This window comes from Crocodylus porosus, unplaced genomic scaffold (genome assembly GCF_001723895.1).
Source record: "Crocodylus porosus isolate Cpor-Errol unplaced genomic scaffold, CroPor_comp1, whole genome shotgun sequence".
Lineage (NCBI taxonomy): Eukaryota > Metazoa > Chordata > Crocodylia > Crocodylidae > Crocodylus > Crocodylus porosus.
Window position 1 is genome coordinate 17,305,421 of NW_017728932.1, and position 17,218 is coordinate 17,322,638.

The 17,218-nt window shown below is 47.6% G+C and overlaps 1 protein-coding gene across 2 annotated transcripts in view; it reads right to left on the reverse strand.

Moving 5' to 3' along the window:
- Window positions 1-236: 236 nt before the first annotated feature.
- FOXN1 (forkhead box N1) overlaps window positions 237-17,218 on the reverse strand; it is a 37,747-nt gene continuing 20,765 nt past the window's right edge. Inside the window, exons 6-11 of one of the 2 annotated variants that reach the window (XM_019545841.1) lie at window positions 14,941-15,048; window positions 11,376-11,503; window positions 9,676-9,772; window positions 3,607-3,814; window positions 2,705-3,238; window positions 237-770 (exon numbers count right to left, since the gene is read on the reverse strand). In XM_019545841.1, coding sequence (XP_019401386.1) covers window positions 520-770; window positions 2,705-3,238; window positions 3,607-3,814; window positions 9,676-9,772; window positions 11,376-11,503; window positions 14,941-15,048 — 1,326 coding nt within the window. In that variant the 3' untranslated portion in view covers window positions 237-519. Of the gene's footprint in view, window positions 771-2,704; window positions 3,239-3,606; window positions 3,815-9,675; window positions 9,773-11,375; window positions 11,504-14,940; window positions 15,052-17,218 lie in introns of both variants that reach the window. The other variant, XM_019545840.1, reaches the window with a different exon arrangement.

Sequence of the window (17,218 nt, forward strand, 5' to 3'; positions counted from 1 at the left end):
ATACTAGTCCTCTGTCTTGTAATGTTTGCAAGCTTTTAAATGCACACGTCTTTTTGTCAAAGACCAGTGCGTGTTTTTGAATACATTTTTAACATGCATTTTCTGTCATGGTCTGCAGCAGAAGGCATGGACATCACTGACTTGAGAGGTATTTCTTGGGAATATTTTTATTTTTGTTTGCCTTGACTTACATGTTCAATCGCAAGAGGCTCCCATACAAATATTTGACAGCTGTGTGTTTTCTTCAGCTCATTTTTTATTTCGGGAAGATGCAGAAAAGCTGCCGGTGCCTTTTTGGCCAGCCTCAATTTATCTTTAAACTAGCAGGCCATGTGGGTTTTTTTCCAGCATTTAATATTCTCTCTTACAAGTAGGCTTAGAGAAGGCTTCTATTTCCTGCAGGCCAGCTCTCGAAAAAAAGAGCGAGTTCTTACGTGGCTGGACACGGTACTGATTTATTTTAGCTGAAGGTGCTAGAGTGTTGGGACAAAAATAACAGCAGGTAGGTTGGCTTGTGGTTCACACTAATGCTATGGGCTTCGAACCAGGATTGCTCAAGTAGGGTGTAGACACTGCATCCGCTTCCATAAATGCCGAGTAAAGGGTGGTAAGCTGGAGGTCAGGTAAGCTGGCGTGGGGGGTGCTGCTGCTGCTGCCGCCATCCACCTGGCAGTGTGGAGGCAAACACTGGGAGGGGGCTGGGGAGGATGAGATGAGAACCAGGGGGTCCGCAGCCAGGCTGTCGTCTTTCAGCTCTTCCCAGAGATTTCCTATAACAAAACAAAACGCTCCGGGTGAGCTTCTGCTTGTGTCTGCACTCATGGTCCTTTAGGCAAGGGATTGCTGGTGGGTGTACCCCTCCCGCCACACACACCTGTGCTAAAGGAGCCAGAACGGGCTTTTCCCCATGATTTGCCTCCATGACTAATCCCAAAGTGGCGGAAGACAGACCTTCATCGAAGAAGAGTTCCTAGCTCGCTTTTCAAATGTGGACAGACATAACCTGGCTGTCAGCTGGAAGAGGCACCAGCTGAGTTGCAAGCTGCTGGGGGCGATTTATGGGGCAGATCTACCAATAATGTTGATGCCCAATCTGCAGGCCTAATTAATCCAGCTGCATGTGCAAATCAGTTTGGTGCACGTGCAGGTTGCCAGACTGTGGGCTCTGCATCTTTAGAAATTTTAAAGTCTGGGCTAGACAAAGTGTTGGCTGGGAATGGGGTGATCTAGTTGAGGCTGGTCCTGCTATGAGCAGGGGTTGGACTAGATGTGACCTCCTGAGCTCCCTTCAACCCTCTTTGTCTGTGATTCTGTGATGAGCAAAGATTGGAAATGCTGCTGAGAATGTACCCGCCTCCCCCTTTCCCCCTGAATGACAGAGTACAAGGGTGACACTAAAGAATAAGTTTAATCACTGCATCAGGGCTGTAGCTTTCTGCTCAGTTTTTGTGCAAACTTCTATGGAAAAGTTTGCACAAAATCAGCAGAGATTTTCTGTGGCAGGGAGAGCTGTCACCACGTTTGCACCCACAGCTGTTCTGACATACCCAGTGCCAGTGAAGGCAGGGTTTGTAATAAGTCTGGCTTGTTACTGATAGATAGGGACCCCCAGTTATTTGAAAAAGGAGATAAGGCAGAAGGCAGGCGTGAAATGTGAGCTCTTGCTGCTTGCACCGTACAGATGTGTGCACACACACATGCATTCACTCGGCCGTCGTGGATGCAAACACAGGATCCCAAGCACGTGGGTTCCTTCGCCATTTGGACCCACCGGTGTTGTCCATCGACTTAACCCTACTGTCAGTGGAGCTAGAACAAATTGCTGGCGTTGCTCTGTGCATCTGCACGCTCTCCTGCTGCGCGCTGATTTTGCTGCATCTCTGTGAAGGGAACTTGCGTGCCTGTTGTCCTGTGCAAAGGACAAGAGCTACGTATGCAGTAGGAAAGTTGCGGCCTTTAATCTATAGCTGTGTTACCTATACTTGGTCCTTTCACTAACTGTTTTTATCCTTTGGAAGTGCCTGATCCAGGTTTGAGCACCACAGCCATTCAAAAGAACTAATGTTTTGCTAGGAGGAGAAATTTTGGTGACAGCAATATATAATTAATCCTTTGGGAGAACTTGATCAAATTTAGGAAGTCCATTCAGGGCCCAGCCAAATCTCTGAAGCGCTACATGGGGATAGATTGCACTTTTTTGAACAAAGACGTGGAAGGTATTAGAATATAAAGGATGAAAGGAACCCAAAATTTTCTACGTAAAGCATAATCAGACATAGTCATGTCTCCTCACTTTTATGCGATGATCTCTGATGTGCGTTTAGTAACTGTGCTTGGGTACTTTTCTCTGGGGAAATATATGTGGAGATGTGGAAGACGGAGTTTGAGAGACTCACTGCCGTATGCAGTAGAGGCAGAGATGAGGGCGTATAAGCTATTTTTCTAGCTCTGAGTCTATTTGTCTTGTCTTGGAAACCTTCTTTATTCATGCCTTGCTGCAGGAGATGGTGAAACATCCTGGACTACTTTTTGGGACCGTGGGAAGGGCAAGTCAACAAGGACAGGGAAGTGAGACCCATAAGTCTACTCATAGGTGTTTTTGGTTGTGTTCAGGGCACTGGGGAAAAGATTTTGTGCGGGTCAGATCTCCTTTGGCAATGCACACAATGAGAAAGCGCACGTCAGTGGAAGATGAGGCACTTACCTTGGAGATCAAAATCAGTCAGAGATGGATTAAGGGCGTCGATGTCATTGCTCAGGTCGCCGTCTTGCATGAGCGTGTCCTGCATCGTTCGGGTCGTGGACTGCTCTGTCAGCATCTTCATGCCATGTATAGGAGGGGTCTGAGCTGGCAAGGGGGAGTCCTGGGTGGTGCTAGGCTGTGCCCTGAGTTCACTTTGGGTATCTCCAGAAGGGAATATGGTCTGAGGGATTCCTGGTGATTGCTGCATTAACGTAGTCGAGATTGGAGGAAAGCCCTGTGATGATGCATAGCACGAGGAGTGGTGCCCTCTGAGCAAACTTGGTAGTGGGTTCTTGGCACATAACGGTCCTGGTGGATGAATAGCATGCAAAGACTGTGGGATAGCAGACGAGAGGGACGGGTCACACAGGGAGTGGGGCTGGACTAACATCTGTCTGGAAACGCCCGATGAACTTGTGACACCATTTGGATTGCAGGCCATGACGGAAGGCCTCAGCTTGTCCATCTTCTCTCCTATCAATGTGTCGAGCTCTTCTAAAAAGAGAAATGGAACAAAACCAAGTTACAATGTGACTCTTGCCAGGTATTGCCTGCTCTGCATTGAGGTTGTCCCCTGCTCGAGGTGTGGCTAGGATTTTAGTGATGCTCCTGAAATGGCTGTACAGGACGTGGTTGACGTGTCCCATTAGCAATGTTGGGAACAAAGCCAACTCTTATTTTATCCTTAGACTTTTCCTGCTTTTCCCGTCTGCCAGCCACTTCCTAAACAGGAGGACCATTTCCCTTCCCAGCATCCAAATCCTCTTCTATTGCTTGAGTCTCGGTGTATTTATGCTGCGTGCCCCTAACAAAAGGGTCTGTGGGCCACTGCTTGACAATGAATGTGTTGGGCTATTACTGACCTGGCTTGGCCATACTCTTCCTCACAGCGACCGGATCTTTCCTCTTCCATTTCTGGAGCTCTTCCTGCATCTTATCGATTTTGGCGGGATTCAGTGCCCACAGACAGCCTTTCCGAGAAGAACTGCCTGACTTATTTTCAACTTTCTCAAAGCACTTGTTCAAGGATAAGTTATGGCGTACAGAATTCTTCCAGCCGTCCGGAGCTGTCTGGAAAAACCAAGTCAACCGACGGTTAAAAGATTCCCCCACCTAGCTTCCTCTGCCTCCAGGTCTGAACGAGAAGCTCAAGAGGGGGTAGCTCGGCATCGTTTTAATGAAAATAAAGACCTGCCACCAGAGTGGCTGGGCAGAGAGAGTGACCAAAGAAATTAAAACTGAAAGAGGACCATCGATTCACATTGGTGTTTTTTTTTCTCCAAGGGATCATTACGACATCATCCTAATAACAGATATGCTCTTGTTTTAGACCCATTTATTTTTAAAGGACATAAGCAAGGATTTCTCTCTCTCTCTGTATGTCTGTCTGTCTCTCTCTGGGAATTTGTTCTGGGAGGTAATGCAGAGCCCACTCTCAGGGACCCTTTCGTGAGTGGCATTTTTCAAGCCCAGTCTCGTGGTTGATTACTCCCATTCTCTAGCTATGTTTGGATGAAGTATAGCTACGTGGTTGTGTCGGGTTGGTAGGAAGTGATGAAAAGAATCATCATCAAACGTGCTCATACAGAGCTTTGTGTTGTTCAAAAGACCTCACATCTAGGAAGGCGATTTATGCCTTATTTATACGAGAGATTCCTGGAACAACCCCAGTTCCCCTCGTGTCAAGCTGGGGCATTCAGTCCCGATGCACAGAGCTGTGCCAAAGCTACAGATGTTTTCCAAAACCCACTGAGCTCGGTGAAATGGCCCCTTCCCCCACAGTCTTGACTTTAGCAGGCTTGGAATCAGGTCCTGAATCACTAATCCATTTCTTGCCATGGCCTAGCCCTTTCTTTGCTTGCCTGCTCTCTAAGTACTGAGTAGGTTTTGGCAATGAGCTTTGCAACATCATCGCTCCAGGCAGTAGGCTGCAGGTCAGATTAAAAGGCTGAGACCAGAATAAATCCCTGATTTGCACATTGCAATACCTAGAACTGACAACTTCTTTCGGCCAAGTGCTTTTTGCAATCTCATCAATGCAGGTACAGTTCTTTTCTGTTGATAGTTCTGTTATTTCTTTCTCTTGGAACAATGGTAACCACGCACAGATGATCAATATGTGAAGACAATTCAAAATGGCAGGGACGCTTAGGGAGAAATCCCCATCATATTCTGACTTTGCAGGGGAGTGGCCCTGGATATTTCGACAGCGGATTTACCAATGACAAGAAGGATTAAATGCACAGCTCTCAACACGGTGTTATGTAACCGAGTTATGCAAAGGAGCCGTATCCCTGGTCTGTTTTATCCTCGGCTACGCTCTATTTAGACTTCATCTTATTTTCCAACTAGACATCAAATGGGTGTCAGCATGCCAATGCAGGTGTACAAAAAATACTGTGTAGCCAAGGGCTGAGTCTGAAGTCATCCAGATGAGATGAAAACAATTTCAGAACTTGACTATTTTGGGTTAATTTTTCTCATTATTTTTTAAGCTGGCTCTCGAACCTGACAGTTCTTTCGGTTGAACAATACAGGTGTTACCTCAGCAAAACAAAGCCTTTCATTTTTATTCAAGCACTCTCCAGTTAATGAGATAAACAAGGCTCCCTCCTTGCCTGGGGGAGGAATTCGGTACTTAATTATGGAGACTGGGAACAAGGGGAATGATGATAAAACTTAGTGTAGAAAACAAGTTTTCGGTGCTGTTTAGATTTGGAAACAGGCTGCTGCAAAAGAGAAGGAAATGGTTCTGCCTGGTGCTGCTCGTACCCAGAACTATTTCTGCTGGTTGATTAATAACTGCTTAAAGGGAAGTGCAAGCAGAGTTCGGGACCATCCCCCCGAGCAAGGGCCCGAGCCAGCAGGCTGCAGAGGCTTCCTCCAGTCCTGCGCATCCTGTATCCGTTGAAGGGGAGGCGTTGTGCAGCAGCAGGAGGCAGGGAGGGTGCACGTGCCCTTGGCAGCATGTGCCCGGTGCTCAGGGCCTGTCTTGGGCGATGATGATTAGGGTCTGCAACCCAGGTCTCCCGGTCCCCGGGCCAGTGCTGTAACCACAAGACTATTAACAAAGGAGTGGGCATCACCATCTCTTTGGCGTGAGGTTTTAAAGAAAAGTGCCTGTAGCTGTTGTGTTTTGTACTGGACCCAGTGCTGTGGGTGTGTGCACTGAGTGTGCTCTCAGCACACGCCCTGGATCGGGCCCTTCGGGGATAGAGGTACTGCTCCTGCTGGTTTCTGGATCCTGGTGGGGCTTAGGTGGGGGCCGGGCGCCGACCTGCTTAGACAATGGAAGTCGTGGGCACGGTTGGCAGGCAGAGCGGCGAATGCCTCGGGAAGTTTCAGGCTAAAAAGGGAGGTGTCTGATGAGTTTCCAGGACTGCTGAGCAGAAGGGTTTTGCATTGCCGTTTTGGACTTGCGCGCTCAAAGTCCACTGGAGTCCCGTTTGAGGCATCTAAGTCCTTCTTGGGACCTGGCTGATAGCGACTGATAGCGTTTTTGTTCACCTCGAGGCCTTCTAAAGCTGCAGTATCTGCAGACGTGGTGCGTTAGCATCCAAAACCTCCTAAAGCCTTTTTTGTGTTCAGCTGGGAACCACCTAAGACCTGTTCTGGATCTTGCTCGGTAAATACAGAAAACAGAATTGCACCCTGCCCGGTGCCTGCCACGGCAAGAGTGGGAAACTGGAACTTATCAGCGTGCGGCTGCTGGAGGTTTGAGGTTCCTGCTTCTATCGGGAATCTAAATGTGCTCTTCCCTGGCTTTGTTTCAGGACCACTTAGTGGAATAAAGAGTGATTGCTGAGAGCACCAAGCGTCTAAGTTTAAGGAGCCCTGGTGTTGAATTGCTGCAGATTCCTTTCATTACAACATGAATCAGTCATAGAAGTAAGTACCTGTTAACAGAAACCAGCAAAAATGAGTCAACATCCCTTCCCTCTTATAACTTGCTAACTTCCACTCTTTTGGCCCGTGTGATGTCATCATCGGTTTGCTATTTTGCCAGTCATCAGAGTTTTGCGGGCGAGATGGAACTTGAAGTTCTACAGTTAAAAACAAGCCAAAAAACTCCCTTTTATGGGGGGAACTACTTTATCCACCATTAAGAAGCAAAAAAAGGACAGAAGCCCACCTTTTTTCATCTTTGCAGGTCATGCTTAGCTTGCTACCAGCCAGGGCTCAAGTGAACAAGAAAGACGTTCTTCTGGAGTCAGAGGTGCTTGGTACTGAATGATGTCATTTTTGCAAAGAAGCAGAACACCAGATTTTATTGCTGGCCCTGTCAATTAGGGATTACCTGTCTGCCTTGTCCCTACCTCGCAGAGCTAATTAATGCTTCTGCTCAGCAGGAGGGAAGGCGGGAGTGGCATGTGCTTCCCAGAGGTTGTCAGAAATGGCAGGGTGTGTGCTGTGAAGTAGCTCCAGAGACATTAATGAGGGAGGCGAGCAGATGGGTCTGTTCTGGAGCACGGTGCCGGGAGAGGAGCAGGCTGATCTCTGATATTCTGGGCAGGGGAAAGCCATCCTCAGCGCTCTGGCCAGGGGTCAATGTGCACCTTCATCCTGGTCGCTAAAGTAAGGAGCGGTGACCATCGAGGTGAAATCGGACCCCCGTAGGGGAAGGGCTGAGTGCAGAATTTGGGTGATGGAGAGGAGGAGCGAGCCTGCCGGTACAGTCCCAGGAGACCACACCCTTTCTAGCCTCCCAGCCCATGGACGGGATCTCCAGTTTCCAAGACTGAGTCTTTGGTTAGTCATGTTAACTACTGGACGGGAACAAAAATACCACAGAGAGAAACCTTACTCAGCTTGCTCTCTACAGACCCATTGATCCAGACCGTCCCTTGAAGTTTAAAGAGTCCTCTGATCTTGCAAAGCCCTTTCTCGTTACATCTAGCTCTCAGGAGAAGGGAGAGGTACTTCAAAGAGCAGTTCTGCTTTAGCTGCATGGATGTTTTTTCAGGACGTAGGAGTTGGATCACTCTGTTTCAACTAGAAATGAGACTGTTGCGTCAGAGAGACTGAATTTGCTGTTGCAGCGAGTAGAAGTTAATTGACTGGGGCTTGTCATTTAATGTCTCCCAGCAAGATCCCATGTGCATTTTGTACGTGCTTTTCCTTGGCTCTAATTGCTTCCCCACCTATCGGTTCCGCGTTCTGTAGTTACCAGAGATTTCTAGTAGCAACGACAAAGTTTTCTTTGCCTGATTTCCAAGGGGAATCGTCAAATTAGTATCTTGAAAGATCCCAAAGACAGCAGGCAATGCAAAGGGCAGAAACCTATTGTGCAGAGGATTCCCCTAGCTGAGTATGGACTGGAAGTAACTGCAGCAGGTTACCCACAAATAAGTGGTATTATTTTTCTCACTTTTCTGTTTCTTTTAAGAGTTTGGGGTGAAACTGTGGAACCAGACAGCTGTCAAATGGACTAGCGTGCAAAGCGGTTCTTCCCCCAGAGCGTGCGCTTGCCCCTCTGTGTAGTTCGGTGTCTGCAGCAAACTCAGACTGATCTTGGGGGAAACCTGGTCCTGACTTTCTTTTTCAATGCCTTAGTGGAAGGGCACGAGGGTCGGAGAAAAGGGCAGCTCCAGAGTCGTCTCGAGTGGGAGGGAAAGGCTTACATGAGGTATCAGAAATGGCTCAGCCTCTCTGGATGCAGGGAGAGCATGCATTTAGCTGTGTCTTTGTGGAGAGGATGGGTGTTACCCTGAAAGTGTGAGCTGTGTCAGGAACACACTTTACCACCCAGAGCAGGAAGGTAGACTTAGTCAATCTGGATTTTTCCTGACCTAGGAAACCTCCTATTCATGTGAGTAGAAGCAGCAGTGGGTTTGCAGACTGTTTCTTCTAGTCATTTCAGGCAGTTTCTTCTGAAAACAAATCCATCTGGTGCTGTTAGATTTGCAGAATGTGCGTTTTGTTGTATTTTAAATGAATTTCCTTTTCTGCTAGAAAGGCACTGCATTTCTTCTTCCATGCACCAGCACAGGCATCGGATACAGATGGAGTAGTCGAGGCTGAATCTTTTTCTCCCGTTCCCTTGCGTCTAACCACCAGCTGAGTAGCGCTGATTTGCTCAGCAGGCAGCAATAGACTAAGGAATAGTTTACGGGAGGACATAGATGCACTACATCCTGGAGAACTCTCTCCTCCTCTTCCTCCTTCATGCTATGCTATATCCATCCCTTCTGCCCTTTCACCTTCCTGTGGGTCGCAGTTTCATCTAGCTTCACTGCGAGTTACCACTTCCTTCCTATATTGCTTCAAGAGTTTTCTTCTTATGCCATAGAGCATTTATGTTTGAGTTCCCTTTTTACCATTTTGTGTGGTTGTTTTGTTGGGTTTTTTTAAACCTCTTATTTTTCTGCATATTTATTCTCAATAGGAAATATTACTCTTGTTGCTTTCATTCCCTCTTGGGACTTGCTCTGTATTTCTACCATGGTTTTTTTTGAAGCATCAACAGATATAAAGCCTGGTGCTGAATATTAAAGCCTTTTTTAAAAATCTAATTGTAATCCTTCTCCTGGTATTGTCCCATACAGTACTCCAGTGGGGGCCAAACTTTTTTGGCAGGTGTGCTCCAAATGAGCCCTGCACCCTGCCTGAGTGCCACGTCTCCTTCCCTTGCCTGATCTGCTGCTCTGCTGCTCTGCTAACTGCTCCTTGCCCTTTTTGACACCGGACTGTCTGCTCCCTCCTCAGCCTGCTACATGCCAACACGCAGACTGGCCGTGCCACTTGTGACGTGTGTGCTGCAGACTGGCCACCCCTGCAGCACTCATGTAGCCTGTGTAAGCCCAAGTCGTGGCCTGGGCAATCATTAGACTCAGGGGCTAGGAGAAGTACAGCCCAGCACTTGTTAGATATTACACCTGAGAGCTACATGCAAACAGCCCGTTTCAATGGAGAGGAGTAAAAGAGGAGCTCACCTTAAAATAAGGGAAATGTTCCGTCATGAAATTGTAAATCTCGCTGACCGGCAGGCTCCCTGTCTTGCTGTTCTTGAGTGCCATGAAGATCAGGATGCTTTGGGGATAAAAGGACAGAGAGAAAGCATTCTTGACAGCTAGTCTCACACGAGTTGGCTTTATGTGGGTTTTCAGAAACAGCAAAATTATTTTTTAGCACACGCAATTCCTCTCTGGCTTTCACTGCCATAAGATGAACCCTGGTGATTGCAGGGGTTACCATGGCATTGCATGCACAGGATCTGCCTTCAGTGCAATTATATCAGGGGAAATCTGTTGCACCACACAGTAAAATGATACCCCAGGCCTGAGCGGTTAGTTTGGGGGCTTGTGCCGCTTGGTGGGTTTTGTTGTTGTTGTGTCTTTTTAACGCTGAGCTCAGTAGCTCCAAGTCGGTGGTTTTCAACCTTTTTTTCACCCTTTGGAAATTTTGAATGGAAGTGTGAACTCCTCTGAATTGTAGGTGTGGGCATTCGCATACTTTTGATTGATCATAGTCATCTTTCACATCGTCTGCGGACCTCCAGGGGTTGGCGGGCCAGAGGTTGAAAACCACTGCACTATGTGGATAAAGGTCTCAAAAGGAAAGTCAAGTGGTGATTTTTCATCACTCTTTGTCACATGTACGTGGTCAAATCAGGATGTGTACAAGCATCCACAGTGACAAAGGCTGCAAACAGATGTTGCACTTACCTGGAATACGTCATTTTATCCCAGGACAAAGTACAGTTGTACAGATGTCCATGCCAATGTCCCAGGATAAATCCTAAAAACATTTCCCAGATAAGAAGCAGTAATGCTTTATCCTGGGATGTGCAGAGCACAGCTGTACAGATATCCTGGGACTGCATCACTGAATCAATGACAGGAAAGCAGCAGTTCATTCAGCCGTTTGCTAAACCCTGATTAGACGGGCGACCGTGTGTACACGCCAGTGCTGGGATACATGCAGGGACAAATGCAACATCTACTCCTAGCTACAGTCTGAAACCTGAGGTTTCACTGCACTGCCTCACTCTGTGCAGACAACACTGATGCCCTTGGGTTTAATATTACCGAAGAAGGAGCAGACAAAGGGCATTCACGTTTCTACAGGGAAACATTGTTTGCACCTGTTCAAAAAGACCATGATACATAACTTATGGTTTTACTTATATGTGCAGGTGCATAATTTCCCCATCTCTCCTATTTCTGGACTGACCCTATTCAGCAGGAAAGAATTAGCACCAACTCGCATGCCGGAAAGGGTGACCAGTGGCCAAAAACTGCACACAGAGGAGACTGCAGATGCCCAGTGGCACCTCTCAGGTACCTGAAGGGTACTTAGGTCTCTCTTCCATGGTGGCATGTGCACCCCACTGGCACGCACCAGCCCCTAGAGCTGGATGGATGGAGCAGGACCACACTGGGACACTCGGCCCTATTCAACGTCCTTAGCCCTGTTCTGATGTTATTTTTTTTTTGTTTTACATGCCCAAGACTCTGCAAAATGCTCATTGGCTTTTTTTCTGCCTAATGAACCTCTTGTGTCTTGGCTCGGAGGCTGGGACATCTCCTGATAAATGGGAGCAAGTGCGTTTTCACTTGTTATGTACCGAGGACAGGCTGTGTGCAAACTGATGTTTCCCCAAACTGTCAGACTTGAGCAAACCTTGTGTTACCTGTAGGAGTAGATCGGCTTTGGATATAGAGGCTGGTGGGACTCTTGGCTTCCTTGAGGAGTGATCCTCTGGTAGGGGTACTGGGACGAAGAGAGATAGGTCACAGGATAGCTGCTTCCTGGAGAATACTGGTGTACAATAGGAGAGAAACCAACTGGCTTAGAAACTGAAGAGGCAAAAGGTCCTTGAGGTGTTGTCTTTATTAATAACAGCAATGGCATGTTATTTGTAAGGACCCCTTTCCCCCACCCATCCTGGTGTCACACAGATAAAGGGAATGCTATAAAGTGACCTTGCTAAGATGGAGAAAAATATCAAAACAGCATGGGATGCTTAGCACAGTAAAGTGCACTACGAAGACTCATCCTCTAAAGTCAGACGTAAGATTAAAGCCATTGAAGTACGTTACAGACTTAAAAGAGGGGCTCAGCTGCATTTTTTGGTTGCCTTTGGTTAAAGCAGTGTAGGGGATAAAGACAGAAATCTAGTGGAGCAGAGCTTGTACAGCGGGGTCAGCCCAAGGCCATTACTGTTGGCTGACTTTGGACATCAAGGTAAAACTTTGAATGCATTAATGATGTCAGCGCGGGCAGGAAAACAAACGCACTAAAATGCGCCGGGCGCCGAGGTGCTCTATCCCGTCCAGCTGCAGAGCAAGACGCAGAACCTGAGCTCTGCGCGCGCTGCCCAGGGGGCCAGGCCAATCCGTGCACCCTTGTCCTTGCATCGCTTCCACGCGCCGTCCCTCCTTGCCCCAGGAAAATACAAACCGGGCAATATTTCAGCCCTGAAAACTTCCATAAATTCTGTCTTCAAGGGCTGCTTGCCTTGTCCTCCTGTGTTCAGCATGGTTAGCAGGGAAGATTAGGTATTTATATGGTAATTTGGGTTTTTATTAGCTTCAGTGGCTCCTTTGGAAGGAAAGGAGACTGAGCTGGAATTGGCTCTGATGTCATCACCAGAAGAAAGGACTGGGCGTTTTAAAGACTATTTCTGTTTTATTGGTTTCATTGCTCCTATTTGAGGGAACTGGGGCTACAGCATGGTCTTGTGCGACGGGCTCGTGCTTGTTTTACAGTGGCAGACCTGGCACGAAGGTGTCGGTGTTTTACGCTGGGTGGGTGTCTTCAATTAGTGTCGCATGTCTGCAGTTGTTTTGAGGTGAGGAAGGTGGTGGTTTCTCTGCTGGGCTACTCTGCCCTGCGCTCGGCAAAGGGGAGGAGAAGCAGTTTCATCTCGTGGACAAAACTGACAAGGGAGCGGATCTGTTGCCTCTCAGCATGGCGTGGAGAGCCTTCTCTGGCTGGTTTGCTGGTTGCTCAGCTTTAGTTCATAGGCAGATAAGGTTATTTGGGTAAATCTGACATAGTTTCATCGCTGGTCAGGTCGGAAGGGACCTGAGCAGCTCATCGAGTCCGACCCCCTGCCATGGCAGGAAAGAGTCCTGGGGTCAAACGACCCCGGCGAGGTGTTCATCTAACCTCCTCTTAAAGGCCTCCAGGGTAGGGGCCTGCACCACTTCTCTTGGAAGCTGGTTCCAGACCCTAGCCGCCCTGACTGTGAAGTCGCGCCTCCTGATAGCTAGCCTAAAATAAAAATATCTTTTATTAGACCAACTAAAAGAATAATAAAGTAATAAAAGATATGGGATTGACCCAAAGAACCTTGTCTGCTTGCGACAGTGACAACCGGCCCCCCCGGGACAGCTTCAGTGCAGGGTCACCCGGTTGTGATGGGGAGGCTGCTCTGCATCATGCACGTTACTCATCCGACTGGCTGCCCTGGCACGACTGGGGTGGTAAGTCTGCCTACTACAGTCTAGGCTGCCGTGGCCTCTCGCTGTCCTCGGGGCTCTTGTCCGTGTTTCCTTGGCTTTGCCCATAGGAATGAGAGAGGCACAAGTACGAAAGCGCTACCAGAAACCGGGTGCGTGGGGAGGGCTGTCACGGTGCCGGCCTGCAGGTGGATGGAGACTTCCCTGTGGTGCGGCGCTTGTTGCGTCTTGCCCAGCTGCTCCCAGAAGGCGTGTTGCAGCCACTGCGCCGTAAGGTTTTGGTTTTTAATCCAGTTGATGCCAATGTTTAGTAACAGAGCTGGCATCGAACCAAGAGCGAAAGGGGAGGGGTGTATGTCCACATGGGGAATAAAGTGGAAAAGAAGAGTATTTGGGGCACACAGATTCTCTCCCTTTTTACTTTTGCAATGGCCTGTGCAGAGCGGTGGGAAGGTGCGCAATGCAGCTGGCACGCTGCAGCCAGGTTGGAGGGGCTGCACTGCAACTTCATAGCTGCAACAGAGGTTTTCCCTTAAATATGATTTTTGAATCTTCTCCTCCCTCCCCACAAAGGGAAAAAAGAAAAACAATACATCTGTATCGACGTTGTTGGCTTGTGACTGTGATCGAGACCACTTTTCTAGTGAATTTGAGATCAATGGCAGGAGCTTTTCATGGACTGTGACAGAGGAAGGGGTGCTGGTGATGATGAGGGATTTTTCATTCCTTTTCTGTCACTTGGTAAGAAAAATGTTGCCTATGTTAGAGTTCAGGCTAGGTTTGGTTAGGTGGCAGCTCCAGGGATGAGCCTGAGAAGCAGGAGCCAGGCAGCAAGAGGAAGGTCCCTGCCCAGGCTTCCTGACTTAGTCCCGGTGTGGGGAAACCCTTTCTTCCTCCGTCACACCTCCCAAAGCTTCTGCTCTTCCAAACCCTCCCTGCACTTGTGCACTTCCCAGGCCTGTAGGAAGAGCATCCAGCTCCTGCAGAGCTGAGGTGCAGAAATAGATGGAAGAAGCAGGAATACCGAGGAGGAGAAAATGTGGTGGGCATCACCCCATCCTAGCAGAGAGCCCCTCTCCCGCTGAGGATTTGGTTGCCAGAGGTGCCAACCAGAATGGGAAGCCCATTGGGCAAGGTGTTGCGCAGACATGCACTGAAAGATGTCTCTGCTCCCAAGAGCTTATACTTTAATGACTACCCGTGGGATGGGTGGGTGCAGCACACAATAGAGGGAGTGGAAGTGGAGGGAAGAGGAGAGTAACAGTAATAGGATGGAGCACATGGCTTGCCATGTGCAAGCCTTGGTTCCCAGGGCTCACTGCGGCTCACCCAGCTCCCACCCCGCCGGGGCACAGGACTCGCAGGAGTGCTTGACTACTTAAACCTGGGTCTTTAAAATGATTTTCTAAGCTTATTAGTGCTCGAGGGGGCCATATCCAGCTGTGACGCTCAGGAAGAACAGACACAATTCCCAAGGTCGGATGGAGCTGGCACGTAGCTCTTCCACCGGGCTACCGTACCAGTTTTATGTGGCAGTCGCTGCAAGAGAAGACACAAGCAGCACTGCTTTCCCATTTCTACCACTTAATTTTTCTGGCAGCACCTAGGTTTTAAAAATAATTTGGATCTATTTCTTCTCGATGCCATTTTTGGAAGGAAAATGGGAATATTACTTATTCACTATCAAATTTCCCCAGCAAATGTAAATTTAGCCAACACTGTTAGCTTGTTCCTTGAATATTATCTCCAGTCTGCAGTGGGAAATGCAGTTTGTCCGCACGGCGCACCTACCTGCTGGAATGGGTGCGAGGAGCAGTACGTCTCTTGCACCTGAGGCTGGTAACAGTACAGACCGGGCTGCCCTTCCAGTGACAGGCCTTTAAGGCTGACCTCTGAATCCTGTTGAGATATATTATTGGAGGTGTAATTGGGAAAATGCACTGCATTTTAATCAAAATAAGCTGGCTAGTTACTGTCTTAGCCTTTAGACATTTTCTCTGCTTTTCTTGACTTCCTTCTATGCTTGTTAGAAGTAGAAAACATCATGCATTAGAGCCCCGACAGTAAGCATCTCATCCATCATTTTTGTGGAACTACAATTTTAAAGGAGAAGACCATTATGATTTTCTAACAAAATATGAAAAGTCCCAATGATAATTCCTTTTGCCTTTTGCCTTCAAGTACTTGAACAGTCATCCTGAGCTCATCGGGTCCCTCTCCCCTTCAGGACTGCCGCCACTTGTTGTTAGCGGACGGTTCGCACAAAGCTGGAAGGAGTTGCTGGGAAGAGGAGAGACCGAATGGTGCAGCTGGGGAGATAACCTTGGGAGAGTTGGTAACAGCGGAGTCACTACTTCCCTGTCACCTGTGCATTATGCTATGAAAATTGATGCACCGGTTTGATCAGGGCCTAATGAGTGGGTATAGCGTATGTGCATTTGAATAAACATAGATCTAACAGGCCTTAAGCAATCCTGGCCGCTTGCTTAGGCCAGACATTTAATCTGCTTCTATCGACTATTACAATTCAACAGGATCAGCCTCTGCAACCTAAGCATCTCTTTCTGTTATGTCTAATTATCACCAAGAAATAATCAACAATATTTTGGTGCGGCATACCAGAAAATGCTATGGTCCCCTGATGGCTAATCCTGGCTTGAGCGTATTTTAATCACTTGGCACTTTGCCCAGAAATGCTAATAGACATGTGAGTGATAAAAAGGTGTCTTTACTTCGGCTTGCGCAGCATGAGAGGGATAGCCAGGGTGAGATGGCCAAACTGATTTTGAGATTTTAATTCTGAAAATTGTGCAAACTACAAATTGAAAAAAAAATATTAAAAGTCATTATTTGCAGGTTTTTAGAATTCAATACCATATTCAGTTTTCAAGTGAGTTCAGACACCGTTCAAAATCAGGGTCGTTGTTAGGAGTGTTCTGCTTTATTATTCTTATTTTTATATAACACCAAAAACACTTTAAAAGTATTTGAAAGGGTCAGCAGGCTTTACGTATTTCCTAATAACTGCTCTTTGATTAATCTTAATACTGGGAAAACTTGCTGCAAATGTACGCTGCCCGAACCTCCTTAGAGGGCTGTGATCTCAGAGTTCCCTTAAATTAGCTGACTGCATCTATTGCGCTAGCGTCGATCGCCACAGAACTGCAAACGGTGAGCGTGCCGTCTTGCACGCTGTGCAACAGAAGAGTTTTCCAAATAGAAGTGACCTCAGAGATGGGCCTTCCTGCATCCAAAATGTCTACTGAGATGCTAGACTTCCCCGCCTCCTCTTACTACCAATTAGTGATTGAAAGCTAGTCTTGGAAAAACTGGCATGTAATTATAGCAGCGAGGAAGTAACCTACGCTCGTGGAATTAGTTGCAGAAGCTTTCCTACCCAAGAATCAATACTGGGTGGGGAAAGCTTAGTGGGTTTTAGCTGTTATTGAGAGGGTGACAGCCTTTGGTAATGCCCTGTCTTAGGTAACTGGACCGTGGGCATTAGGGTTCTCATCCGTCAGGGCAGTGATTCTCAACCAGGCACCAGGAGATCCTTGTAAAGGTGCCACAGGGTGCTGCGCAATAGGAGGACTGTTAGGTGTGCAAACACCTACACATGATTCACAAGATAAACCCGGAGATGTCAAATAGGAATCCACATAGTGTCAAAGCCATTCTGCCCTGCTGCAATCTTTCTGAGATCTTGGCAGCAGAAGAACAGCTCTGGTATTTTTTTTTTCTGGCCAAAAAATGAGTGAACTTCATTTTTGAAATGGGGTGCTGCTAAATTCAGAAAAGATCTTGAGCCTAAAATATTTGAGAGCCAGTGCTTTAGTGTCATGCACACATCTTGAATGTATTTTATCCTTTGATTGTTTTACTCTATGCAGGTGCTTGTGTAGGAAGGGCAGGAAGTTTAGGAGCACACTGGGCATCCAGGGGGTTGATTGCCACAAACAAGCAGGCTTTTCAATACCACTGCCCTTGTCTGTAGCAGGATCTCAACGGGGTTTAAACATCATTGAATTAGGATGCGTTTGTTAACATCCCTTCTTCCAGTGCACGACTA